The sequence below is a fragment of the Convolutriloba macropyga genome, chromosome 7 (assembly GCF_964194025.1).
Source record: "Convolutriloba macropyga chromosome 7, txConMacr16.3, whole genome shotgun sequence".
In the NCBI taxonomy this organism is placed as follows: Eukaryota; Metazoa; Xenacoelomorpha; order Acoela; family Convolutidae; genus Convolutriloba; species Convolutriloba macropyga.
Window position 1 is genome coordinate 14,162,703 of NC_134474.1, and position 20,793 is coordinate 14,183,495.

At 34.0% G+C, this 20,793-nt stretch overlaps 1 protein-coding gene across 1 annotated transcript in view; it reads left to right on the forward strand.

Moving 5' to 3' along the window:
* The window catches only part of LOC142342623 (uncharacterized), a 63,424-nt gene that overhangs the window by 26,846 nt on the left and 15,785 nt on the right, over window positions 1-20,793 (forward strand). Inside the window, exons 8-11 of the mRNA XM_075394043.1 lie at window positions 1,252-1,418; window positions 1,847-1,947; window positions 8,860-9,092; window positions 9,195-9,421. Of these exons, the coding sequence (XP_075250158.1) occupies window positions 1,252-1,418; window positions 1,847-1,947; window positions 8,860-9,092; window positions 9,195-9,421 (728 nt within the window). The remainder of the gene's footprint in view (window positions 1-1,251; window positions 1,419-1,846; window positions 1,948-8,859; window positions 9,093-9,194; window positions 9,422-20,793) is intronic.

The window sequence follows — 20,793 nt, forward strand, 5'->3', positions numbered from 1 at the left end:
CTGTTTTAAGATCTGTTCGCACATTTCACGATTTGTTAAGTCAAATTGAAGCTATGATTTTGGTCGCGCTGAAACAGGAAGTTGAGCGAAAAATCGGGTAATTTTGAGGCGTGATTTTTTCACTTAAATTTAAAGCAGAGTAATAAAACGGTGTTTAAAGATAAATCTGCTTTCTCGCGTGTGGTCTTTTTTGTTCACATGCGGCAAAATTACTTACTGTTTTTTTTAACTGTTTTCTCAATTTTTTTAATCAGATTTTCTAATTGATTTTTTCCGATCCATTCTTGGTCTCGGGTTTTGTTTGTTCAATTGAAATTATTTGAATTGTTTCTCAGGATTTGTCCTGCTGTTTTTTTAATATCGTCGAACCAGAGAATTCAAAAAGATTTCATGCAGAATGTCAAAAGCTACAAAATGAAGTAAAGGAAAACAAATTTTGTTTTGCTTTACTTCTTTTTGCCGCTTTTTGGCATTTTCATGAAATCTTTTTGAATTCTCTAGGGTAGTTTCATTCTTCTCTCATTCTGCTCGAAGTTTTTTTAAACAGCAGTTGTTCCGGAAAGCAATCTAAAATGAACAGAATCAGTATCAGAAAACTAAATCAAAATTAAACGAGATAAGAAACTCTTAAAGCCCAATTTTAGATACCCGCTACTTCAAATTTGTTCTTATAAGCGTAAGCTACCCTCTGCAATGCTGATTGGTTTTGATACTAGCCCTCGTATCCTCTCAACAAGAAGCAGGAGTGTGCCTAACAGTGAAATGAAATAGTTCGCACTTTAAAATGTTTTTGTACATGAATCATTTTTTTCCATTTCTGTTCTGTCAATCCTAATTGGAATTATGAGAATCATTGGCGTTTCCAGCATTCTGCCAGCTATTTTCTGTATTAGGAGCAATGTTAAAAAAATTCTTTCCCAAATTTATATGATTTTTTATTCCGGTCAAAGTTCGAAGTTTAACTTGAACTTAGTTAAATCGATAGTTTGAAATTTAAGATTTTATTTGGATCCACTGTTATGGAGAACTGACGTTTAGCGTTTTGAAATTATGGAAATGCTGTTTATCGAAGTTCTCGTATTCTAATTAGGAATGGTGGTTCTAATTAGGAATTAGGAATGGTCTCAAATGGTGCTTAAACAGACAGACAATCTCTCAATTTTGTTGGATGAGAACTTATCTGCATGTTTTTGTTAATGTACCGTTATGAAAACGAATTTATTCTATTGTTTTTTATGTATATGATTGCAGGTCTGTGTGTGTCGCTGATCGCTCACATCCGGCTGCCTAGTCTGAAGGTTGCAGTGGTGTTGCTAGTAAGCCTGTTGGTGTACGATGTGTTCTGGGTGTTCTGCTCCTCTCTTCTATTCCACTCTAATGTTATGGTAGCTGTCGCCACCACTCCTGCCGATAACCCCGTTAGTAGCCTCTTAGTAAAACTCGCTGTCACTTTCAGCACAAATGAATAGATGGCAATAAAGATATGCCAAGTTGCCTCTGTGAATCTCATGGAACTTTCAGAGACCTCTGTAATCATAGAAATGCATTGAATTTGTTGACTACTAAACGTAGCCACATCTGTTAACGAGCTTTTGATGTCGTATATTAGACAATTTTAATTTGATTCTCACTGTTTTCAATCTAACGACTGAAAGTGTACACCTCTTTCGATTAATGTTAACTGCAGAATAAACAGTCAACTAACCAGCGCCATATTGCTAATAAGTTTCTTTGAGTGCTTGAAAAAAATCGATAGTCAGTATAATATGTCCAAAGTTGACTATGTTTAACTTGACTAAAGACTGCTTTTTCTTAGGTGTGATTTACTTTCTGCGTTGTTCTCTAGGTTGGTTTCCTGGCCAAGAAGCTAAACATGGGAAGCGTGATTCCTAGTGGCGTCCAGATGGCCCCTAAATTGTCTCTGCCGGGCAAACTTGTCTTCCCAAGGTTAGAACTGTTTTGGGCTCTGTTTCAGCTCAAACTGTTTTTGAGACTTATGCTATGGTGTGAAGGGCGCTTATTAGAGGTTGAAGACACCCCCACTGTTGACCCCACAACCCCCCCCCCTCCCCTGTGCACGCCCCCTTATTCACGTCTTTCCTCTAATGGCCACATAATCTCCTCTAGGGTTTGATTATATGATATTGCATAGGGTCTAGATGTAATGGAATGTTTTTCAAGACTTTAATACCCGCAATTTTTAAAATATTTGCAATTTCAAGTTTTTTAATATCTTTTCGAATTTTTTGTCATTTTTCCGGCACCCGGGTCCTATGGACCTCCTCCAAGGTTTGATGAAAAGCTGTCGCATAGTTTAAAGATTTAATGAAATGGTTATCAATTTATTTTTTTTTCAAGCTTTTTGAAAATTTTTGTCTTTCGTTCGTGCGTTTTTGAGTTCTTTCGGTCCTAGGTGTCAAGAAACCTCTAGTGGTTGACAATAGGTTACTGCATGGTTTCTAGATGTACTGCAATGCTTTTCAGGATTTTAATATCTCAAAATTGAGCAATGTTTTTAAAATGTTTAAAATTTGTTTCTTTTTCAAACTGTTTGTCGGTTTTTTGGTTTCGCCAGCCTCAAGAGCCAAGGAACCTCCTCTAGGGTTTGATAATAGGTTACTGTATAGGCTATAGGTGTAATTGAAGGTTACTGGAAAGTTACTGGGCCATGTAATAGTTTTCAATTTTTGTTATCACAAATTTTAGCAGTTTTTTATGCAATTTGCTTGGAAATAACTTGCAAAGTTTTTTGAATTTTTTGTAATTTTTTTAGTTTTGTCTAGCCCCAATGGCCACATAATCTCTAGGGTTTGATTATAGGGTACTGCATAGCTTCTGTAATTTGTATTGGAATGTTTCTGAAGATTTTAATACCTGCAATTTTTAAAATATTTGCAATTTCAAGTTTTTCAAAATATTTTCGAATTTTTTGTCATTTTTCCGGCACCCGGGTCCTAGGGACCTCCTCCAAGGTTTGATAAGCTATCGCATAGTTTATAGATTTCATGAAATGGTTATCAATAATTTTTTCAGGCTTTTTGAAAATTTTTGTTGTTTTTGAGTTCTTTCGGCCTTAGGTGTCAAGTAACCTCCTCTATTGTTTGACAATAGGTTACTGCTTAGTTTCTAGATGTAATGGACTGCTTTTCAAGATTTTAATATCACTAATTTGAGCAATGTTTTTTAAAATGTTTTTTAAATGTTTACAATTTGTTTCTTCAAATTGTTTGTCGTTTTTTTTTTTGGTTTTGCCAGCCTCAAGAGCCAAGGAACCTCCTCTAGGGTTTGATAATAGGTTACTGTATAGGCTCTAGATGTATTTGAGGGTTACTGGAAAGTTACTGGGCCATGGATTAGTTTTCAATTTTTGTGATCACAAATTTTTGCAGTTTTTTATGCAACTTGCAAATTGCTTGCAAATAACTTGCCAAGTTATTTGAATTTTTTTGTATTTTTTTTAGTTTTCTCTAGCCCCAATGGCCACATGATCTCCTCTAGGGTTTGATTATAGGTTACTGCATAGCTTCTGTAACATGTATTGGAATGTTTCAAGATTTTAATACCCGCATTTTTTAAAATATTTGCCATTTCAAGTTTTTTAAAATATTTTCGAATTTTTTGTCCTTTTTCCGGGTCCTAGGGACCTCCTCCAAGGTTTGATAAGCTGTCGCATAGTTTATAGATTTCTTGAAATGGTTATCAATATTTTTCTCAGACTTTTTGAAAAATTTTGTCGGAGTTCTTTTGGCCTTAGGTGTCAAGAAACCTCCTCTATTGTTTGACAATAGGTTACTGAGTTTTTAGATGTAATGGAATGCTTTTCAAAATTTCCACTTGTTAGTGTTTATTGCAATTTTCTTCCGGCCCTGGTATTGCTTTCAAATTACTTTTTGCTTTTGCATTTCATTCTGTTGCTTATATCTGTTCTATGATCAATTTTGAATAACTGTGATTAGTTTATCTATGATTCCTTTTTGAATAAGTATGAAATCAGGTTCTTGAGCATATATACAACAAGGAAGAAATATGTGAAGTTTTTGTTTTTGTTTCAGTGATTAGTAATTTTTTGTAGTGGTTTTCTCAAGATTTTTTGTAGTGGTTTTTCTCAAGATTGTAGTGGTGTTTCTCAAGATTTTAATACCCGCATTTTTTAAAATATTTGCCATTTCAAGTTTTTTAAAATATTTTCGAATTTTTTGTCCTTTTTCCGGGTCCTAGGGACCTCCTCCAAGGTTTGATAAGCTGTCGCATAGTTTATAGATTTCATGAAATGGTTATCAATATTTTTCTCAGGCTTTTTGAAAATTTTTGTCGGAGTTCTTTTGGCCTTAGGTGTCAAGAAACCTCCTCTATTGTTTGACAATAGGTTACTGAGTTTTTAGATGTAATGGAATGCTTTTCAAAATTTCCACTTGTTAGTGTTTATTGCAATTTTCTTCCGGCCCTGGTATTGCTTTCAAATTACTTTTTGCTTTTGCATTTCATTCTGTTGCTTATGTCTGTTCTATGATCAATTTTGAATAACTGTGATTAGTTTATCTATGATTCCTTTTTGAATAAGTATGAAATCAGGTTCTTGAGCATATATACAACAAGGAAGAAATATGTGAAGTTTTTGTTTCAGTGATTAGTAATTTTTTGTAGTGGTTTTCTGGTTCTTAAATTTGAGTATTCTTTTTGAAAAATTTAACTTAGTTTCTAAGATCTTTATCTTCCGTTTGGTTTCGCGATCTTTTTGAGATTAGGATCATGAAATATTTGAGAGCAATTGATAGCGCTGTCAGCTTTTTTAACCTCTATGTTTTTTGACCATCTTAATCATTTAGGACTTTTTTAACGTTACCAAACGTTTTCAATAAAAGTTTTTGGTGCATTTTTTCTCTTGGTGACAGTGGTTAAAATTCAACCAATTTTAGATCAGACCTGGGGAGGTAATGAGTTAATGGTTTAATACAAAAGGTAATGGCTTCAGTTGCAGTTAAGGTTTTTTGTGAAGTTTTTTGTAGTCGCTTTCAGAATTCTTCCGGCTATGTTTTTTTTTTCGTCGTCTGACACTCTTTTTCGTTTTACATTTGTTCACACAGCAAAGCTGAAAAGGTCAAACTTTCTGAATTTCTTACTCTCACTAACGGATTTTGCGCCCGTGACCTCATTTCTCACTCTCTCTATCAAACGTTTTTTGCGTGATTAGATTTGTTCGTAAATGACTTACCTCACTCAATTAAAAGACTTTTGCACTTTAAAATTTTTTGAGTTAGTGTAAGGTCAAGCTCAAAGGAACACATATGTGTAATAAAGGTCCCTAATGAAAAGGCTTCTGCGCAATGAATTTTAACAAGCTTTATTAATCATTCGCTGATTTTTTTACATAGCCTTTTGAGCGGGGTCGATAAGTTTTTCAACTTTTATCTGTATGTTTCTATATTATACGGCAGGCGAGTCTATTCTTTCGCAGCTGTTCCGGCAATCTGCCGGCTATGTTATTTGAATTGACATATTTCGTTCCTATAGGGAGACAACCTGTTGGTAGCTTAATTTCAAAGATTATTTGTTTGCGTGCTGATTAGTAGCTGCAATAGTGCAGCCTTCTCTTGTTTTTAATAGCCGCCGACATTCTCACTGTCATCTATTATTGCGTTCCTAATGTTTTTTTTGTAAGCAAAAATTTGTTTCGCTTTACCCAATTTTTCCGCTTTTTCGACAATTTGCTTAATTTCATTTTGCTCAGTGCTTTCAAACAGCCATTGCGCAGCAAAGCTATCTAAAATTAACATGGTCAATATCAAAAAAACTTAATGAAAAATAGAAACGGGATAAACCCGTAAAGCACAATTTTAAATGCGCTGTACTTAGATCTGATTGGGCTTAGTTTCATGGTAGCTAAGTCTAATTGTTAGTGCTAATGATACTAATCCTTCTAACAGGTTATTAAAGAACAGGAGTATGCCTGAATACAAAATAAATGTAAATAGCACCCACTTTTGCCATTTTTTGTAATCAATTTTTTTCTGTTCGTGTTAACCGCCGCTGTCGGCCTCTTAACGGCTATCATTTATGCGCTTTCCTTTTTTTAATATTCGCTTAACCTTTTGATCACGTTTTGCGTTTCACATAAGTCACGATTTTCACTCTGGACTTCTGACTTACCTCCCTCACTGTTTCCATTGAATGGATTTTAATTTATTTCACGCATTGAATTACGCAATGTGGTGAATACTGTCAAAGTCAAAAGCGGAAAATCAGAAGAAACGAGATAAATCAATAAAGCTCGGTCATTAAGTGATTGAGCATTAGGTTATCAAATTTCATTAGAATGTTTGGTAGCTGAAATTGGTATAAAGTTTATTAGCTTTCAGTTTAGAAACTAAATTATGTATAATTTTAGAATCTAGCTGATACTGCACGCCCAATTAGAAAACTTTTTAACACTGAATGAAAAAGAGAAAAATTTTTCAGTTTGTCTCTTTTTCTTTTTAATAGCCGCCCTCATCTTCTCAGCCGGCTATTATTGCGCTCGTATTTTTTTTTTACTTCGTCAAACTTTTTTTCGCTTTACCATTTTGCCGCTTTTTCGACATTTTGCGTGAAATCTTTTTGACTTCTCTAGGCTAGTTTCTCTCTTCTCTCATTCTGCTAAAAGTGAATTTGAACATCAGTTGCTAAGCAAAGCAATTCAAAATGAACAGAGTCGGTATAAAAAATTGAAGTCAGAAATAGAAACGGGATAAACCCGTAAAGCCCAATTTTAGATGCCCGCTATTTGAACGTCGTTCCTATAAGTATTAGTTACCACCTCTAATGCTTATTGGTGTTGATAGTGGCCCCTGTAGCCTCTCTCTAAGAAACAGAAGTATGTTCAACTACGAAATGCCATCAAAGTAAATCGGACTTAAAAAATATTTTTGCACAAAAATCTTTTTTTTTCAATATATTCTATTCGTTCAATCCCAATCATGCTTATTGGAATCAACGGCGGCTATTTTCCGGCAATCTGCTGGGTATGTTTTTTGTTTCAATCCCGATGTGCATCAAGCGCGTCAACGGAGGCTGTTTTTCCGGAAATCTGCCGGCTATGTTTGTTTTCTCTCACAATCGGCGTCATCGGGATCACTGGCGGCTATTTTTGGAGAATATGCCGGGTATCGTTAATAGCCGCCCTCATCTCAGCCGGCTTGGAGTAGTTATTTTGGTCATGACGAAACAGAAAATGGAGCAAAAAAGCGGGATGCTTTTAAAGTTGAGAGTCAATTCTTGCTATCGGGTTTTTTCGACATGATTTTACGAATCCATTCCTAGTCAGTTCTTGCTTTAGGCGAGTTTTACTCTTCTCTCAGTCTGCTCAAAGAGCTTTGAAAAATCAGATGCGCATCAAAACACATTAGAATCAACAGTCAGTGCGGATAAACGAAATCAAACATAGAAACAGGATAAACCTATACAGCCCAATTTTAGATGCCCGCTACTTCAACTTTGGATAGCCCTAGTTACCGTCTCTCTTGCTTTTTGGTTTTGATACTACCAATTGAATTCAATTTAATTCGCTCTTTAAGATTATTTTTGTACGAGTCGTTTTCTGTCATTTCTATCGCACTCCGGTCTATGGAAATCAATTTCTGCTATTTTTTGGAAATCTGTTGGCTATGTTTCTTGGTTCTGTCAAGATTTTTTAACCAGCACATACTTTAATTTTCACTTCAAATCGCCACAAGTTTTCCGGAAAACATTTGTTGGAATCTGACTTGAAGAAATATTTTAACAAAGAAATGACGCCAGATTTCAAAGGTGTGTCATCAGATTTTGAATGCTATCTGTTTCGTTTTCTCGGTTTTCTTTGTATATATTGCTCTACTGTTTCGTATTTTATGAAGTAACAATTTATGGAAAGGAAACGGTATCTTTTAATCCTGTTGAGAATAATTGATTTGTATTGGCAGCTTGAGGAATTTAAAGAAAGTTATCAATTTCAAAAATCTTATCAAAAACAATTGATATCCAGAATCTGATATTTTGTCCTTTTTTATAGTTTTCCGCTTTTTCGAATTGAGTTATATAATTTGGTTACTCGAGTGAGTTATTAGCTGCGGTTTAGACCAGGCTTTACTTCGAGTCGATTCTGAAGTTTTCTTTTTTAAAAATCGTTTTACACTTTTTACTTTGTATTGATTGAAATCAAAAAGAAGTTTTGATTTTACTTACGCCGAAGTAGTAAAAAGAGGCGGCGTGAATTGTTTTATTTTAAATTAGAGTGAGAAAATGGTGTTTGAGCAAAAATTCATTTTCTCTGGTGGTTTTTTGTTCACGCTAGCGGCAATTTGATTTTTATCTTTTATTACTTGGTTTTTTTCGTCCTCTGATGCTTTTTGGTTTTATCTTCTCGTTTCATGTCGCAATCCTCGAAAGAACGGCTCTGTTCACGCGCGCAGGTCGCTGCTCCACTACACTTCGCTGGTTTAATGTGATTGACGTCAAGTCTTAAACTAATTCGAACTGAATTTCATAATTAAGTTTTTGACTTTTCAAAAAGTTTGATTTCAAGGTCAAAAAAGGAATCCTTTGTAATAAAAGCTCTCAGTTATAGACTGTTGCAAAAAGACGGTAAGAAGTTTAAAATATATATTTCGAAAAAAAATGAAAATATTTCAGTTAATAATAAACTATGCGGCAAATATGCTATTTGAATTTAAAAAAAAAAACAAAACATTCATTATGTTGCATCAGCAACTCAATCAAACCTCTTCTGTTACTGTTGCTATATGTTCTACAGCGATGTTTGTTTCTCATTAGATGTGAAAATCTTATTAGTTAGTTCAATCGTCTGTTTTAATAAAATCTTGAGTTTTTCTATCCTTGTCTGTTCAGTCACATGGCGTGGGAGGGTGAAGTTAGTAATCGCCAACTGTTGATAACTGGGGACACAAATTCTGGTGGTGGATTCGGCGGTCAAGTTGTTAGTGACGGTAGTGGAACCCAATTGTACCAGAATAACCCTGGGCAGACCATCTATCTGCCCAAGAATAGCAGAGATCAACTAAGACATCAACACAATCTCCACCACTCACACCATTACCACCACAACACGGACTTAGTTCAAGGTAGCAATTAGTTATTGTTTGTATTGTGATCTGCTGCCAATTAATTTTGGTCGTCTACACATGAAATTAGTCCTGCAGTAAAATCGACTAATTAAATTTCAGCATCTAAGCGCCACGAAATGCTCTCAGGGCGATTGTCGAATGAACTGCAATGGCATGCAGACGACCAGGTCACGAATGGCCATGGCTTCGGTGGAAAGGATGTACCAGGTAGGAGTGATGCCGGGGTGGACGTTGCCCGTGGACTCCTTAGAGACATGCACAAGTCCGCTGTGAGAAAGAGAGGCAGGAATAAAGACGATACAGAAGTCCGGGATGACAATTGGGAGGTGTGTGATATGTTAATTTTCTCTTCTGAAATATTCTATTTTACAATTTTATGTTCTACACTAAGTTGGTAATAGTGCTGATGATTTAAGCTCCATATTGAACTGCGTTGATGCAGATTTTTTATAGCTGCGAAGCTGTAAGCTGAGCGAAGCTATATTGCGGTGCTCTTGGTTTTTTTGTTTCGTCGTCTGACGCTTTTTCGTTTTACATTTGTTCACACAGCAAAGCTGAAAAAGTCAAATTTTCTGAATGACTTCTTCCTCTCACTAACGGCATTTGCGCGCGTGACGTCATTCCTCACTCGCTTTAGCAAAAGTTTTTAGGTTGATTGCGTGATTAGATTTTGATCATACGTGACTTACCTCACTCAATAAAATGACTTTTGCACTTTAAAACTTAAGTTTAGTTTGAATTTGTTTCAGGTCAAAGGAACTCATTTGTGCAGTAAAGGGTCCCTAATAATAGGCTTCTGCGGAATGAATTTTAACAAGCTTTATTAATTTATCGCTGAATGTTTTTTACCTAGTTTTTTGAGCGGCGTCGATTTTTTCAACTTGACTGGTAGATCCTTAAAATGAGCCTAAAGGTGAAGCTCACAACTATTAGCAGTAGTAGTAGTATGTTTAATAGCCGCCGTCAGCCTCTCAACGCTCAACGGCTATTTTTTAGGCGCTCTCCATTTTAAAAATTCTTGGAGTATTGGAGAAGTCCTTTTTACGACTCGAAGAGGAGTATTGAAGAAGTCCTTTTTTTATTCAATTTTATTGGAGTGATTTTGTTGCTGAACAAAATGAAGAGTGGAGCGAAAAGAGAGTGGTTTGTTGTTCATATCGCTAGTTTCTAGAGAGCGACAAGTTGAGATGTGAAAAAAAAAAATTCTGTAAGCGAGCGAAATTTTTTGTTCACGTGCGGCATTTTAAAGCATTTTTTCGATTTGTTGGTTAAGAGGTTTTGTTATGATTTTAATTTTAGGCTGGTTTTGGTAGTGGTTTGAAGGTTTCTGAAAATTCATATGAGTTATTATGCTAATTCGGAGGTTTGTCATGTATTTTGCTGATTTTTCGGCTAATTTTTGCATTATTTTTAACGATTGTTTTGTTTTGCTGCCTCAAATGAGTATTGAAAAGACCCCTATGACTTGAACAATTTTTAGATAACAATTGGTTATAGATTTGTAGATATGAAGCATTCTTTTGTTGAGAAATATCACCAAAATTGGCGAAAATTGAAACTTTTTTCTTAATTTTCGTATTTTTTCGTTTTTAGACAAGTTTTTTAGCCTATTATGACTTGCCTATTGTTTTGTGAGCACCTGGATACCCTATTGGTTGAAAAGAATTGGATTTGTGTGCTTTTGTAATCTTGAAAAAATTATTAACTTTTTCCACTTTTTTAGTGCAAGTTGTTGGAGCTTATTTTTTCATGATTTGGCTTCAAGTATTGTTTTTTAAGATCTGTTCACTTATTTCCATCATTTTTGAAGTCAATTGGGAAGGGAGTAAAAAAGCGAGTGGTATTGCGGCGTGATTTTTTTCTCTCTAATTTTAAAGTAGAGTGAGAAAACGGTGTTTGAACAAAAATTCGCTTTCTCGGTAGTGGTTTTCTGTTCAAATGCGGCAATTTAAATTTGATTTTCACTGTTTTTCTATTTTTCGGATTGGTTTTTTTCTAATTGGTTTTCCCAATCCATTCATAGCCCGCTCTAGGTTTAGTTTTTTGTTTAGTCAATGAAACTTTTTGAATTGTACGTCAGGACTTGTCCTGCTATGTTTTTTAATTCGCTTCACCTTTTGATCACGTTTTTCGCTGCAAGTGGATTGTTTTGTTTTCTAATTTTATGCATCTGGCTGCAAGTTTTCTTGGCCAATTTTTATTAGGAGCTATTATATAGCCGTGGCTGCTATGAAGTGAAACTTGAAAGCAATGCATGGCGCTTTTCACTGAATTTTTATATACAATTCTCTAATTTTTTTCAGGATATTTTCCTTGGATGTTTTATTTGTTGTTTTTTGGTTCTCCGATAAGTATTGTGTGGGTGACCCATATACCAGAGCACGTAGTAGAGAATGTTCTGAGAATAAAGGTTGAAAATTTGAGTTTTGACTTTTGTTGAGGAGAAAATGTTGTTTTTCGTTTTCGTCTTTTCCCTTTCCGTTTTTTAACCCACTTTGTTGGTTTGTCTGTCAAATGGTAATATTTTCTCGCAAATAACTTGTATAACAGGTCTTAGTATTTTTTGGGAATTGTTTCCTGAAGTGGAAACTAATAGTTAATGTTATCAGATGATATTTCAGTTTTTGTCAATTACATTTTTTTTCGCGTGAAAATATACATTGTGAAAATGTTTTGTGAAATTATTAATGATGTTCATTGGGTCAGTGAAGATAATCACTTTTTCTTTTCGAGTCGTTTCTGGAATTCTTCGAGCTATGTTTTTAATGGCCGCACAGCGATAGCTGAGGCTATTATTGGCCTTCTCTTGGTTTTTTTTATTTCGTCGTCATGATTTTTGTTACGACCATATGACGTCACTGCCGTTTTTTGTTCATTCTTTCACGCAATTTCAATTGAATTGCATGTGTGACGTCATTTTTCGCTCTTAGTGGAGCGAGTTTTTTTGTTCATGCGCGTGATTAAATTTTTGGTCACACTTGACTTACCTCACTCTCAAAAGTGACTTCCTCACTTTGAAATTGACCTTTATTTACTTTAATTCAAAGAGATAAGGTCAAATGGGTGTGTATCACTCTAAATGAAGGTTATTTGAGATCAGCTAATAGAGGCAGCATTAACTTATACAGATTTTTAATCAAAATATAACAGATCAGCCTTCAATGAAAAGATAATTTTTTTGGTCTGTCTTTTTTACTGTTTTTTTTAGACTGCCGATCTACGAATCTATTGCGGCTATTTTCTGGCAATCTGCCAGCTATGTTTAAGATATTTTGACACATTTTTCGATGACTTTGATCTTTCAAAACAGGTAAGGCCCATTGGGTATCAAGTTTCATTTGAGGCTCAAAGCTGGCTTCAGCAGTCCTTCAAGTGCTGAATCGGTGTGATGCAGCTGCTCTGAAGGCCTTAATTCGTGGTTAAAACGTCATTTTTAGGAGTTATTGAGCCCAAAATGGTGTAATTTTTCATCTTTTGTGTTTTTGTTCGATTAGTCTTGAATTGACGGTTATCAACGTTGATAAGATCATTTCCAATATATAATTTCATTTAATGACCATTTTATGAGCTTTATATTTTGGTACTGCAAACATAAACACAAAAACTGATACTAGTTTTTGCAATTTTTAAGTTTTTGAAATGGTTCATTTTGCAGGAGCTGTAAAACCTTCTCTAGGGTTTGATATTAGGTTACTGCTTGGTTTGTTGTAGCAATGGAACCATCTTGAACATTTTAATTTCATGAATTTGTGCAAATTTTTTGGTAATTTGAAATTTCTAAATTTTCTGAAAACTGTTCTGAGAGTTTATCGATCTTTGTGGGCCAGTGAGACATTTTTAGGCTTGAAATTGGTTTAATGGATAGATTCTGGAGACAACGAATTGGTAGCGAAGATATATTTATCCCTAATTCCGCAACTTTGCAGTACAATTTGCATTTTTTTGCACATGAACATAATAATATTGCGATATTTTGAAAATTTCAATACTTTTTACAGTTTTTCTAGTATTTGTCATATTTCTCGATTTCTTCTATCTTAAGTGACCAGTAAACTTTTTCAATGCTTTTGCGTGGTTTAATGGGCACATTTACATGGATCTGGGCAAAAACCTTCTGGGTAAAATCTTTCTGAGGACGCTCAGATGAGTTTTTGACAGATTCGAGACATGATTTTGAGCATATTAAAAGCGCAAAATTTAGAAATTTTGGACTTCAGGGTAAAAGCTTCAAGAGTTTTAGCAATGATTATATTTTAATGAGTTGTTTTTCTAGTTGCTCAACTTTTGAAATTGTTTTTTGGCTGGCATTGTTCAATTCAGCTGCTGGTTAGGTTTAGTAACGTAAAGTTTTTTATTCAATTCTTCGGATTGTATTTCAGGACTTGTCCTGCTATGTTTTTTGTATGATGTTTTACACCATTTTTTGTCTTTTAGTTTTTGAAATGCAATAACAGGTAAAACTCGACGAGTGTTAAGTTGCAATAGATGACGTAAGCTGGTTTTGGTAGTCTTCCAAGTGCTTAGAGTGGTTAAAAGGTCCTTCAGGTGTTTTTTTAGCCCAAAATGGTGAGATTTTGTTATTTGTCATTTTTCGAGTTTTTTCAGTCTTATATTGACGTTTATCAAAGTTGATAAAGGCCTTTTGCAAGACATTATTAATTTTTGTGACCAGTTTGTGAGTTATATGGTTTGATACTGCAAACATTAACACAAAAAATGATAATAGTTTTAGCATTTTTTAAAGTTTTTCAAAAAAGTTTTTATATTAAATGTTTTTAGCCTCTCGAGCCATAAATCCTCTACTAGGTTTGAATAATAGGTTAGAGCATATCTTGTAGTGGCAATGGAAAGGTTCTCAACATTTTAATGACAAATTTTAACGATTGTGTTCTGGGTGTTGTGCTCTCAACACGCAAAATATTAATTTTGATGCTTTGAAAGTGTTTGCCATTTTCTGAGTATTTCCAGGCCTGGGGGTCATGAAGCCTCCTCTAGTGTTTGATAATTAATAATTTTTAGCAACTTTTCAATAAAATTTGCATTTGTTTGCAATTAAACTTATTGATATTGCAAAATTTGAACTTTAATTTTAACAATTTTCAATTTTTCTAGAGTAGTTTTCATTTTTCTCGAGTTTTTTATCTTAAGTGGCCAATCAACTCTTCAGGGCTTGTGCGTAGAATAATGAGTGTATTTAAATGGACAAAATTTGATCTCATTTAGCAGTTTTTCAATAGTTCTAAATAGTTCTATGTTTTTCATTCAATTCTTGGATTGTATTTCAGGACTTGTCCTGCTATGTTTTTTGTGAGTTTTTGGGCCAAAATGGTGCAATTTTCACGTCCTTTCGTCGTTTTTTGAATTTTTGAGTTTTTTGATCAGTCTTAAATTGGCTTTTGTCAAAACGTGAATCATTTTTCATCCATAGGTTATTAAAATTTTAATGGTTAAACTAAACTAAAGTTTCTCAAGTTGATTTTTCTAGTAGGAATTTCTTCGACGCGATGCTCATTTTGTGTATACAGTGTTTTGGGGATAATATTTTCAGCTGAATTTGTTTTGACTCTATCTGTTACTGTTAGTATCAACAGTTGGTGTTTTTAAAACTAGAGGTTTTATTATAGCTGCGAAGCTGTAAGCTGAGCGTAGCTATATTGCGGTGCTCTTGGTTTTTTTGTTTCGTCGTCTGACGCTCTTTTTTCGTTTTACATTTGTTCACACAGCAAAGCTGGAAAAGTCAAATTTTCTGAATGACTTCTTCTCACTAACGGCATTCTCACTAACGGCAATAATGAGTGTATTTAAATGGACAAAATTTTGATCTCATTTAGCAGTTTTTCAATAGTTCTAAATAGTTCTTTGTTTTTCATTCAATTCTTTGGATTGTATTTCAGGACTTGTCCTGCTATGTTTTTTGTGAGTTTTTGGGCCAAAATGGTGAATTTTCACGTCCTTTCGTAGTTTTTTGAATTTTTGAGTTTTTTGATGAGGCTTAAATTGGTTTTTGTCAAAACGTGAATTATTTTTCCTCCATAGGTTATTAAAATTTTAATGGTTAAACTAAACTAAAGTTTCTCGTTGATTTTTCTAGTAGGAATTTCCTTGACGCGATGCTCATTTTGTGTATACAGTGTTTTGGGGATAATATTTGCTGAATTTGTTTTGACTCTATCTGTTACTGTTAGTATCAACAGTTGGTGTTTTTAAAACTAGAGGTTTTAATATCGCTGCGAAGCTGTTAGCTGAGCGTAGCTATATTGCGGTGCTCTTGGTTTTTTTTGTTTTGTCGTCTGACGCTCTTTTTTCGTTTTACATTTGTTCACACAGCAAAGCTGAAAAAGTCAAATTTTCTGAATGACTTCTTCTCACTAACGGCATTCTCACTAACGGCAATAATGAGTGTATTTAAATGGACAAAATTTGATCTCATTTAGCAGTTTTTCAATAGTTCTAAATAGTTCTATGTTTTTCATTCAATTCTTTGGATTGTATTTCAGGACTTGTCCTGCTATGTTTTTTGTGAGTTTTTGGTCCAAAATGGTGCAATTTTCACGTCCTTTCGTCGTTTTTTGAATTTTTGAGTTTTTTGATCAGTCTTAAATTGGTTTTTGTCAAAACGTGAATTATTTTTCCTCCATAGGTTATTAAAATTTTAATGGTTAAACTAAACTAAAGTTTCTCAAGTTGATTTTTCTAGTAGGAATTTCTTCGACGCGATGCTCATTTTGTGTATACAGTGTTTTGGGGATAATATTTTCTGCTGAATTTGTTTTTGACTCTATCTGTTACTGTTAGTATCAACAGTTGGTGTTTTTAAAACTAGAGGTTTTATTATAGCTGCGAAGCTGTAAGCTGAGCGTAGCTATATTGCGGTGCTCTTGGTTTTTTTGTTTTGTCGTCTGACGCTCTTTTTTCGTTTTACATTTGTTCACACAGCAAAGCTGAAAAAGTCAAAGTTTCTGAATGACTTCTTCTCACTAACGGCATTCTCACTAACGGCAATAATGAGTGTATTTAAATGGACAAAATTTGATCTCATTTAGCAGTTTTCAATAGTTCTAAATAGTTCTATGTTTTTCATTCAATTCTTTGGATTGTATTTCAGGACTTGTCCTGTTATGTTTTTTGTGAGTTTTTGGGCCAAAATGGTGAATTTTCACGTCCTTTCGTAGTTTTTTGAATTTTTGAGTTTTTTGATCAGTCTTAAATTGGTTTTTGTCAAAACGTGAATTATTTTTCCTCCATAGGTTATTAAAATTTTAATGGTTAAACTAAACTAAAGTTTCTCAAGTTGATTTTTCTAGTAGGAATTTCTTCGACGCGATGCTCATTTTGTGTATACAGTGTTTTGGGGATAATATTTTCTGCTGAATTTGTTTTGACTCTATCTGTTACTGTTAGTATCAACAGTTGGTGTTTTTAAAACTAGAGGTTTTATTATAGCTGCGAAGCTGTAAGCTGAGCGTAGCTATATTGCGGTGCTCTTGGTTTTTTTTGTTTTGTCGTCTGACGCTCTTTTTTCGTTTTACATTTGTTCACACAGCAAAGCTGAAAAAGTCAAAGTTTCTGAATGACTTCTTCTCACTAACGGCATTCTCACTAACGGCAATAATGAGTGTATTTAAATGGACAAAATTTGATCTCATTTAGCAGTTTTTCAATAGTTCTAAATAGTTCTATGTTTTTCATTCAATTCTTTGGATTGTATTTCAGGACTTGTCCTGTTATGTTTTTTGTGAGTTTTTGGGCCAAAATGGTGAATTTTCACGTCCTTTCGTAGTTTTTTGAATTTTTGAGTTTTTTGATCAGGCTTAAATTGGTTTTTGTCAAAACGTGAATTATTCTTCCTCCATAGGTTATTAAAATTTTAATGGTTAAACTAAACTAAAGTTTCTCAAGTTGATTTTTCTAGTAGGAATTTCTTCGACGCGATGCTCATTTTGTGTATACAGTGTTTTGGGGATAATATTTTCTGCTGAATTTGTTTTGACTCTATCTGTTACTGTTAGTATCAACAGTTGGTGTTTTTGAAACTAGAGGTTTTATTATAGCTGCGAAGCTGTAAGCTGAGCGTAGCTATATTGCGGTGCTCTTGGTTTTTTTTGTTTTGTCTTCTGACGCTCTTTTTTCGTTTTACATTTGTTCACACAGCAAAGCTGAAAAAGTCAAAGTTTCTGAATGACTTCTTCTCACTAACGGCATTCTCACTAACGGCAATAATGAGTGTATTTAAATGGACAAAATTTGATCTCATTTAGCAGTTTTTCAATAGTTCTAAATAGTTCTATGTTTTTCATTCAATTCTTTGGATTGTATTTCAGGACTTGTCCTGTTATGTTTTTTGTGAGTTTTTGGGCCAAAATGGTGAATTTTCACGTCCTTTCGTAGTTTTTTGAATTTTTGAGTTTTTTGATCAGTCTTAAATTGGCTTTTGTCAAAACGTGAATTATTTTTCCTCCATAGGTTATTAAAATTTTAATGGTTAAACTAAACTGAAGTTTCTCAAGTTGATTTTTCTAGTAGGAATTTCTTCGACGGGATGCTCATTTTGTGTATACAGTGTTTTGGAGATAATGTTTTCTGCTGAATTTGTTTTGACTCTATCTGTTACTGTTAGTATCAACAGTTGGTGTTTTTAAAACTAGAGGTTTTATTATAGCTGCGAAGCTGTAAGCTGAGCGTAGCTATATTGCGGTGCTCTTGGTTTTTTTCGTTTCGTCGTCTGACGCTCTTTTTTCGTTTTACATTTGTTCACACAGCAAAGCTGGAAAAGTCAAATTTTCTGAATGACTTCTTCTCACTAACGGCATTCTCACTAACGGCAATAATGAGTGTATTTAAATGGACAAAATTTGATCTCATTTGGCAGTTTTTCAATAGTTCTAAATTTTTCTATGTTTTTCATTCAATTCTTGGGATTGTATTTCAGGACTTGTCCTGCTATGTTTTTTGTGAGTTTTTGGGCTAAAATGGTGCAATTTTTACGTCCTTTCGTCGTTTTTTGAATTTTTGAGTTTTTTGATCTGTCTTAAATTGGCTTTTGTCAAAACGTGAATTATTTTTCCTCCATAGGTTATTAAAATTTTAATGGTTAAACTAAACTAAAGTTTCTCAAGTTGATTTTTCTAGTAGGAATTTCTTCGACGGGATGCTCATTTTGTGTATACAGTGTTTTGGGGATAATATTTTCTGCTGAATTTGTTTTGACTCTATCTGTTACTGTTAGTATCAACAGTTGGTGTTTTTAAAACTAGAGGTTTTATTATAGCTGCGAAGCTGTAAGCTGAGCGTAGCTATATTGCGGTGCTCTTGGTTTTTTTCGTTTCGTCGTCTGACGCTCTTTTTTCGTTTTACATTTGTTCACACAGCAAAGCTGAAAAAGTCAAAGTTTCTGAATGACTTCTTCTCACTAACGGCATTCTCACTAACGGCAATAATGAGTGTATTTAAATGGACAAAATTTGATCTCATTTAGCAGTTTTTCAATAGTTCTAAATAGTTCTATGTTTTTCATTCAATTCTTTGGATTGTATTTCAGGACTTGTCCTGTTATGTTTTTTGTGAGTTTTTGGGCCAAAATGGTGAATTTTCACGTCCTTTCGTAGTTTTTTGAATTTTTGAGTTTTTTGATCAGTCTTAAATTGGCTTTTGTCAAAACGTGAATTATTTTTCCTCCATAGGTTATTAAAATTTTAATGGTTAAACTAAGCTGAAGTTTCTCAAGTTGATTTTTCTAGTAGGAATTTCTTCGACGGGATGCTCATTTTGTGTATACAGTGTTTTGGGGATAATGTTTTCTGCTGAATTTGTTTTGACTCTATCTGTTACTGTTAGTATCAACAGTTGGTGTTTTTAAAACTAGAGGTTTTATTATAGCTGCGAAGCTGTAAGCTGAGCGTAGCTATATTGCGGTGCTCTTGGTTTTTTTTTGTTTCGTCGTCTGACGCTCTTTTTTCGTTTTACATTTGTTCACACAGCAAAGCTGGAAAAGTCAAATTTTCTGAATGACTTCTTCTCACTAACGGCATTCTCACTAACGGCAATAATGAGTGTATTTAAATGGACAAAATTTGATCTCATTTGGCAGTTTTTCAATAGTTCTAAATAGTTCTATGTTTTTCATTCAATTCTTTGGATTGTATTTCAGGACTTGTCCTGTTATGTTTTTTGTGAGTTTTTGGGCCAAAATGGTGAATTTTCACGTCCTTTCGTAGTTTTTTGAATTTTTGAGTTTTTTGATCAGTCTTAAATTGGCTTTTGTCAAAACGTGAATTATTTTTCCTCCATAGGTTATTAAAATTTTAATGGTTAAACTAAGCTGAAGTTTCTCAAGTTGATTTTTCTAGTAGGAATTTCTTCGACGGGATGCTCATTTTGTGTATACAGTGTTTTGGGGATAATGTTTTCTGCTGAATTTGTTTTGACTCTATCTGTTACTGTTAGTATCAACAGTTGGTGTTTTTAAAACTAGAGGTTTTATTATAGCTGCGAAGCTGTAAGCTGAGCGTAGCTATATTGCGGTGCTCTTGGTTTTTTTTTGTTTCGTCGTCTGACGCTCTTTTTTCGTTTTACATTTGTTCACACAGCAAAGCTGGAAAAGTCAAATTTTCTGAATGACTTCTTCTCACTAACGGCATTCTCACTAACGGCAATAATGAGTGTATTTAAATGGACAAAATTTGATCTCATTTGGCAGTTTTTCAATAGTTCTAAATAGTTCTATGTTTTTCATTCAATTCTTGGGATTGTATTTCAGGACTTGTCCTGCTATGTTTTTTGTGAGTTTTTGGGCTAAAATGGTGCAATTTTTACGTCCTTTCGTCGTTTTTTGAATTTTTGAGTTTTTTGATCAGTCTTAAATTGGCTTTTGTCAAAACGTGAATTATTTTTCCTCCATAGGTTATTAAAATTTTAATGGTTAAACTAAACTAAAGTTTCTCAAGTTGATTTTTCTAGTAGGAATTTCTTCGACGGGATGCTCATTTTGTGTATACAGTGTTTTGGGGATAATATTTTCTGCTGAATTTGTTTTGACTCTATCTGTTACTGTTAGTATCAACAGTTGGTGTTTTTAAAACTAGAGGTTTTATTATAGCTGCGAAGCTGTAAGCTGAGCGTAGCTATATTGCGGTGCTCTTGGTTTTTTTCGTTTCGTCGTCTGACGCTCTTTTTTCGTTTTACATTTGTTCACACAGCAAAGCTGGAAAAGTCGAATTTTCTGAATGACTTCTTCTCACTAACGGCATTCTCACTAACGGCAATAATGAGTGTATTTAAATGGACAAAATTTGATCTCATTTGGCAGTTTTTCAATAGTTCTAAATAGTTCTATGTTTTTCATTCAATTCTTTGGATTGTATTTCAGGACTTGTCCTGCTATGTTTTTTGTGAGTTTTTGGGCCAAAATGGTGCAATTTTCACGTCCTTTCGTAGTTTTTTGAATTTTTGAGTTTTTTGATCAGTCTTAAATTGGCTTTTGTCAAAACGTGAATTTTTTTCCTCCATAGGTTTATAAAATTTTAATGGTTAAACTAAACTAAAGTTTCTCAAGTTGATTTTTCTAGTAGGAATTTCTTTGACGCGATGCTCATTTTGTGTATACTGTGTTTTGGGGATAATATTTTCTGCTGAATTTGTTTTGACTCTATCTGTTACTGTTAGTATCAACAGTTGGTGTTTTTAAAACTAGAGGTTTTAT